The 7374-nt window shown below is 45.3% G+C and overlaps 1 protein-coding gene across 3 annotated transcripts; it reads left to right on the top strand.

Moving 5' to 3' along the window:
* The first annotated feature begins 131 nt into the window (after positions 1-131).
* Positions 132-6114, top strand: RAD51 (RAD51 recombinase). 3 transcript variants are annotated; one of them, XM_072337860.1, is made up of 10 exons: positions 132-184; positions 601-700; positions 1384-1521; positions 1791-1908; positions 2205-2296; positions 2675-2769; positions 3470-3583; positions 4603-4732; positions 4965-5086; positions 5365-6106. In XM_072337860.1, the coding sequence occupies exons 2-10, from the start codon at positions 614-616 to the stop codon at positions 5486-5488; spliced, it is 1020 nt and encodes a 339-aa protein (XP_072193961.1). In that variant the 5' UTR covers positions 132-184; positions 601-613; the 3' UTR covers positions 5489-6106. The 3 variants fall into 3 exon arrangements, with proteins under 3 accessions (XP_072193961.1, XP_072193960.1, XP_072193959.1); XM_072337859.1 differs by having other exon boundaries at positions 153-416; positions 5365-6114; XM_072337858.1 differs by having other exon boundaries at positions 158-287; positions 5365-6114.
* Positions 6115-7374: the final 1260 nt, after the last annotated feature.

Genomic DNA, 7374 nt, shown 5'->3' with positions numbered 1-7374 from the left:
TGAGAGGACTTCTCCTCATCTGATGTCTATGAGCCTTCCTTCCTTCAGCCACACGCCCCACGGCAACGAGCCCCGCTGTGTGTGTGCGTATGAAAAGGGGCGCGGCCCCTTTAAGGCTCCGCGTTCTTCCCCCCGTCACGTGACGCGGTGGCGGGCTTCTCCAAAGCGGCGGTGGCGGTGAAGGGTAATGGCGGCGGGTTGCAGCGGGCCGCTGCGGGCCTGGGGAGGAGCGGCGGTTGTGGCGGGCCCGTGAAGAGACGTTTGAATAATAATAAGGCCGGGCGAAGGTGAGGTGGGGCGGCCCGAGCTCGGAGAACCGGAGAAAGGGGGGACTGGGCCGCTTCCCGATGCGTGTGGTGGCGGAACGCAGCGACACCGCCCTGAGGCAGAGCTGAGGGGGACTCTCCCAAACCGCGGTGCTCTATTCAACCTCCCGTCTGGTGAGCTCAGACGAGGCCTTTGTTTTTAAGGGCGTAACGCTGCCCAGCAGAGCGCACAAAAAGGGTTTTTCTCCCGGTGGGAAGGCACTTTGCCGCTCTGTGTGCCCGTGCCCTGTTTCTATTGCACGCCGTGGCGCTAAGCTGTCTGTTTTCCTCCTAGGGCGGCTGCAGCCATGGCCATGCAGATGCAGTTCGAGGCAAACGCCGACACATCTGCAGAAGAGGAGAGCTTTGGCCCAGAGCCCATATCTAGGCTAGAGGTAAAAGCTTCTGTGTGATAAGGGCAGTGAGGAGCTGGCACGGGTTGCTCAGAGAGGTGGGGGCTGCCCTGTGCCTGGAGACGTGCATGGTCAAGCTGGACAGGGCTCTGAACACCTGATGGAGCTGTAGGTGTCCCTGGTCATTGCATTATTGGACCGGCTACCCTCAAAGGTCACTGCCAACTCAAACAGTTCTATGCTTCTATTTCTTCCTGATATTTGTTAGTTACCTTCAGTACTGATTAAAACAACATCTGCTTTTCTGTGCTGTTTGGAGAGAAGCTCTTGCAAACATCGCAATAAAATCATTCTTGTTTAAAAGGTTATTTGTAAGTGTTATGGTGGTAACGCTGGACGTGCTGACTTGCAATAACAGAATTTGATTTAAGTCTAAATGAAGTTAGAATTGTAGAATAGAATCATAGAATTGCTCAGGTTGGAAAAGATCTTAAAGATCATCGAGTCCAACCACAACCCGACCATCCTCCCCTAACTCCAACAGCCTCCCACTAAATCAAGTCCCTGAGCACCACATCCAAACAGTTTTTAAACACATCCAGGGATGGTGACTCAGCCACCTCCCTGAGGAGCCTGTTCCAGTGCTTAACAACCCTTTCTGTAAAGAAGCATTCAGTGATTGGAGGTGCTTGTGACTCTGTGTGTCTCTTTTTCCTCTCTTTCAGCAATGTGGTATAAATGCAAATGATGTGAAGAAATTAGAAGAAGCTGGATATCACACCGTTGAATCTGTTGCACACGCACCCAAGAAGGAGCTGTTAAATATTAAAGGCATCAGTGAAGCCAAAGCTGATAAAATCTTGGTAAGGATGTTAAGCTAAAACTTTAAGCTGAGAAAGTCAAGGAGGTTTATTTCTGCTGGTTTAAACTATTCCAGTGATTTTGGAAGGTCTCCATTAATGATAGACTGAGAAGAATAATAAAGCCTATTACAGAATGACAGAATGGCCTGGCTTGGCTGTTATAACCCTCTGAAGTACGGTACTTCAGGTGGCACCTGAGCTTTATAGTACTAGAGGGATAAGTGAACGGGATGAGCTTTCCTTGCACTGCTTGATTTGGTTTTCTTTAGGCAGAAGCAGCTAAACTGGTTCCGATGGGTTTTACCACAGCGACGGAATTCCATCAGCGGAGGTCTGAAATCATCCAGATCACCACTGGGTCCAAAGAACTTGATAAACTTCTTCAAGGTAATGGCTTGGGTTCCATTTATTGATTAACTTTCAAGGTCATCTCCCTGTTCCCACTTGTTATCTGTAAAGCACAATTAAGTCACTTCAGCTCTTCGGCATCCTCAAAAATAAACTTAGCTCAACTTCTCATCTCCAGAATGAGCAAACATCAATATAACAACCAGTTTTTTTCCAGTTAGCTTTAAAACTTTCAGCCAAAGTTAGTGTTAAACTCAATTTGTGTGGAATTAAAGCTTTGTGTTTGCAGTCTTTACTGGAAGTATGTGATGATCTTTTTCCTTTTTTCCACCTAGGAGGAATAGAAACAGGGTCCATAACTGAATTATTTGGGGAGTTTCGTACTGGAAAAACACAATTGTGCCATACTTTGGCAGTAACCTGTCAAGTGAGTTATCCATGTTATTAATATCAAGTATTCAGACAACGCGTTACATTTGTTATCTTTTTTTGCCTATATTTTACTTATGTTTGGTAGCTTTTTTTTTTTTTTTGGCCTTAATATTTTGACCCCATTAACGGACATTAGCTTTGTGGTGGTGTAATCATAGGTCTTAAGCACAGAGTGGTGCTTCCAGCTGAGCTCCTGTTTTCTTGCAGAGAGACTGAAGACAAGAATCTGTCTTGTCAATTTTCCCAGACAAATACGACTTTAATCACCATAGCTCGGTACATTACTTATTGTGTGAACATCAGCTGAAGGCATAAAGCAGTAACTGGATTACTTGGTATTGATTTCATATTCATGAATGTGCTCTTCCTTTAGCTTCCCATTGACCGAGGAGGTGGGGAAGGAAAAGCCATGTACATTGACACTGAAGGCACCTTCCGTCCAGAACGTCTTCTTGCTGTGGCTGAAAGGTCTGTACTTATGGCTGGGGGTTAACAACCATTAGGTGAAGAAGGCAATGCGTTTCCTCATGGTGAGGCAGCTTAGCTAAAATCAGTCAGGCTCTTAAAATCCATTGGACTGTTAAAGTGAGAACTACCCTTAAGCATGAGAGCCCCTCCCTCCCTCCTGACTTGTATTACTCTGCCTACCTAGATGCCCTTTAGACCACTTCATTAGCTGCCATTTATAAAGTTTCTATTTTTACTTAGCTATGACATAAACATGTGATGTTTTCACTCGATATCCCCCTCAAATTTAGTTCTACAGTTGGTGACGTACCAAGATTTTCTTTGAATTCAACCTGCATTTTGTAACAAAGATTCTTTGACAAAGAGTTTATAGCAACAGCTATAGATCAGATAGAATCCTGCCTCTACCTCAGAATATTCTGAAGTGTCTTGTGTACAAGTCAAGGATAAAGTAGTTCACTGAGTTTCTTGAAGGCAATAAAAACTCTGCTGGCTACATGCAGATTTTTTATAGACTTAAATATCAAACCAATATGAGCTGTGCTGGCCCACAAGAGTTGTTCCCTTTTCTTTAGAGAGGAAACTGACCTAATCAACATATCATCCTGAATGAATGGGTTAAAGTCAAGTTATTGAGATGTAGCAGTAACTCCTGTTAATGAAGCTTGTTGCTGAAGACTTTTGTCGCTGTTGTCTGTAGGTATGGCTTGTCTGGCAGCGATGTCCTGGATAACGTGGCGTATGCTCGAGGCTTTAACACGGATCACCAGACCCAGCTCCTCTATCAGGCATCTGCCATGATGGCTGAATCACGGTAATGAGGCCTCATCTAAAGATTGTTGTTCTCAAACTAGTTTATGCTTTCACACATGCATGCAGTAAGTTTTGTGTATGGGCTCAGATGTGTGAGTGATTCAGTTGTGAGTTAATATCTGTTGCTTTTGAAATGCTGGATGGTAGCAACTGACTTGAGCTGTGACAACAGATTTGACTTGACAAAGAATGAGTGCCAGCCTGAGAAACAACTTCAAAGATCACATTATATAATTGCTTTCAGAAAGAGAGTTGGTTTAGAGCAGTGCAGTTGTTGTGGTTTAGCCTGGCAGGCAGCTAAGCACCAGCTGTTTGCCTCCCAGACCCCAAGATGGTGGGGGAGAGAACTGAAGACAGTAAAAATGATAGAACTCTTGGGCTAAGTTAAAGACAGGTTAATAAGAAAGAAAATGAAACACGGCTGCTGCAAAAATGATGCACAGTGCAGTTACCACCTGCTGACCAGTGCTCTGCCTGTCACTGAGCAGTCTCCCCCAGTTCTGTTGTTCATTTTGATGCCATTATGTATGGTATAGGGTATCCCTTTGGCCAGCTGTCCTGGTTCTTTCCCAGCTCCTCACAGGCAGGGCAGCAGGAGCAGAAGAGTCCTTGACTCAACTTAAGAACAACAACTATCAATGTATTATCAACATATTTTTTTACCTTTTTTTTCTTTCCCAAAACACAGTAGCACACCAATCACTGTGAAGAAGATTAACTGTCCCAGCCAAAACTAGGACATGTGCAGATAGCTTTACTTTGAACCTGAGGTTTATGAGATCCTTTAGAGGGAAGGGGGTGGCGATATGAGGTACACAGGGACCTGTATACCTGAGGTATACAGGAGGTAAAACACCTTACAAATGGTTTTATTTCATAGTAATCTGAACGCTGCATATTGAGTCTGTGGTGGTAGAAATAACAGTTCTGGTAACTGGGGGGGTGTCTGTATGCAGCTGACTCAGTCATATTATTAATCTCTGGAAATGATTCTGAGAATGCTTGATGTAACTTCTCCAGGTATGCACTGCTGATAGTGGACAGTGCGACAGCTCTGTATCGGACAGATTACTCTGGGAGAGGTGAGCTGTCAGCAAGACAGATGCATCTGGCCAGATTTCTGCGTATGCTTCTCCGACTTGCAGACGAGGTAAATGCTGAACCTTGCTCCTTGGTGATTCTTTCTCTTGTGAAGCTCAGCAGTCTCGTACAAAAGGTGTTCTGCCTGCTCACTGTCTGCTTCTGTTGTATATTGAGAGTGGGTATCACCTGCAGACAGGAGAGCAGAATTACAAGCTTATCTTTTTTTCCTATTATTATTATTATTTTAATTTACTCAGGTGGTGAAAAATGATTTTGCTTCGTTGCTTTTCTCCTTCTAGTTTGGTGTGGCTGTTGTGATCACTAACCAAGTGGTGGCGCAGGTAGATGGAGCAGCCATGTTTGCAGCAGATCCCAAGAAACCTATTGGAGGAAATATCATAGCCCACGCTTCCACCACGAGGTGAGAAGACTGATTATCACCTCCCGTTGGTCTTATTTTGGAAGGTTTTGTGTCACTGAATACATACTTTTTAATGCCGGGTCTCTCTTTGGTCTCTTGGTGGCACTTCCAGTCTGATTTGCAGAAACAGGTGCCACACTGAGCAGGTTCAGTTCTTACAGCCCAAAGTGTGCTACATTCCACGTAATGCTGCAGTGTAATGTTTTAACAATTACCATCAGGATTCTCTCTCTGGAAGGAGGCTATACCTCTTGCTTTTCTTTCTTTTTCCCCTTCAGACTCTATCTGCGAAAAGGCCGAGGTGAAACCAGAATATGTAAAATTTATGACTCTCCTTGCCTTCCTGAGGCTGAAGCAATGTTTGCTATTAATGCTGATGGAGTGGGAGATGCAAAAGAGTGAAGACTTCATTTCGTTCCTCATACAAACTGAGACTGGGTGGCCAGAAAGGGCTTCTGTGGCAGAAGCTTTCCCAATGCAGCTGCTGTTCAAATGCTGGCCGAGGATTCTGTTGTATTTCAGCATACACGTCCATCAGGTGAATTCAATTTGAGACACGTCTGCAGGCATTGCTTGGAAGAGACTGTCCCTCCTGGGCTTTAGTCGCATGTTAAGTTAATGTGGTTTCTTGAGAATATTTTCAGAGGACCATGTGCTTGAAGTTCTCCTCACAGCTGTTGCTCCCGTTGAATTCTACAGGTGGACGTAGCACAGTGATCCAAAAATGTGTGCCAATAGTTTGTAGTAAGTCAGGTAAGAAAAATGGTGGCTTGAGAACATAACAGGTTGCCTTAAGAATTAATTACAAAATAAAGCAGAACGGCATTCCACAAAAAGAATGTGTGAATGTGGCTGTGACTGAGATTATCATCGAGTCCTGTTCTTTTTGTTAATCTTGTTCTGAATTCTGCAATAAGCTGCTTTTTGGGGACTGCTGGTTTACTTTGCAATAACGTCCTTTTTTTTTTTTGTATGGCATTATTTCTCTGTGGAAATCTGCTTTTTAATAAAAAGACCGTGAAAATAGCAATGACATTGCAGGTGTTTGGGATTTAGCCAGGTGCTAACTCAGACTGAGGCACTCTTTGCCTGCAGGTAGGGAGAAGATGAGGTAGATCTTCAATGACTCTCAGTGTGTTTTTTCTACAAAGCACATCATTAGGATTAGCGGGAATGGTTTCGTGATGCGGCAGGGGAGGTTCAGGCTGGATTAGGAAATGTTACTTCTCAGAAAGGGTGGTCAGGCACTGGAATGGGCTGCCCAGGGAGGTGGTGGAGTCACCGACCCTGAGGGTGTTCAAGGAATGACTGGATGTTGTGTTGAGGGACATGGTTTAGTGGGAGCTGTTGGTAATAGGTGAACGGTTGGACTGGATGATCTTTTAGGTCTTTTCCAGCTTTGGTGATTCTATGATTTCCTTTTCTGAGACATGCTGTACAGATGTGCAGCTGCTCACACTTGCCCTGTGTACAGATGAAGCTCTGACCGACTGTAAAACCCCGTCCTTGCCTGAACTCTGCTACGTGCTGCTGGTGGCCGCCACCTGGCGGTGGTTTGTTGTAGGCTGGTCACAGTCCTCCAGTGTCAGTGCTGTGCAGTTTAATCTAACAAAACTGTTATATTCTTCTTTTCAGTCTCTCTGAAAACTGAGGTAACCTGCAAACTGCTTTCTCCTATAGCGTGTTTGCACAACCATCTAGCTTGCATCCAGCCAGCCAATTTTTGCTCTGTTTGAACCCACACCTAGAGGTGAGGAGGGATTTGTTAGTGAAGTGTGTGCAGAAATGCACGCGTTTCTCTGAACCGCTCATTGTTTCAGCCTTTATTTTCAGGGAAAACTTAAAACATGGATGGCACAGAGAAAACTGATCTATGTACTGCACACTTCATCGCTGTCTCGCTCAAGCGTGAGAAGATTAGCTTTGGAGAGCTGCTTTCTATATCTAAAATCCTGCACTGCACGTCCGGGTTCTTAACTCAGGTATCAGGCTTCAGGGGAACATCTTAACGTGGCATTTTGCCCACCCACAGCCCCCCTGGGACCCTGCTCCCTCCTCACCCCCAGCTGTGGAGCTCCACCATAACCCCATCTCCATGTGTCCCACTGGGGTGGTTCTGCCCTTGATCTTCCTTCCCACAAAGCCCACAGCGGCCTCCTGGGGGGAGAAGAGAGGCTCGGTCCCCTCAGGCAGCCATAAAGCCACCAATGCCATCCTCTTGACAGCATCTCGGAACATGTGGGTATTTCCAAGTCTGCTTCACACCAGTGCTACCTACCACAGATGCT

This window comes from Excalfactoria chinensis, chromosome 5 (genome assembly GCF_039878825.1).
Source record: "Excalfactoria chinensis isolate bCotChi1 chromosome 5, bCotChi1.hap2, whole genome shotgun sequence".
NCBI lineage: Eukaryota > Metazoa > Chordata > Aves > Galliformes > Phasianidae > Excalfactoria > Excalfactoria chinensis.
This window is presented reverse-complemented; position numbering and strand designations above follow the sequence as displayed.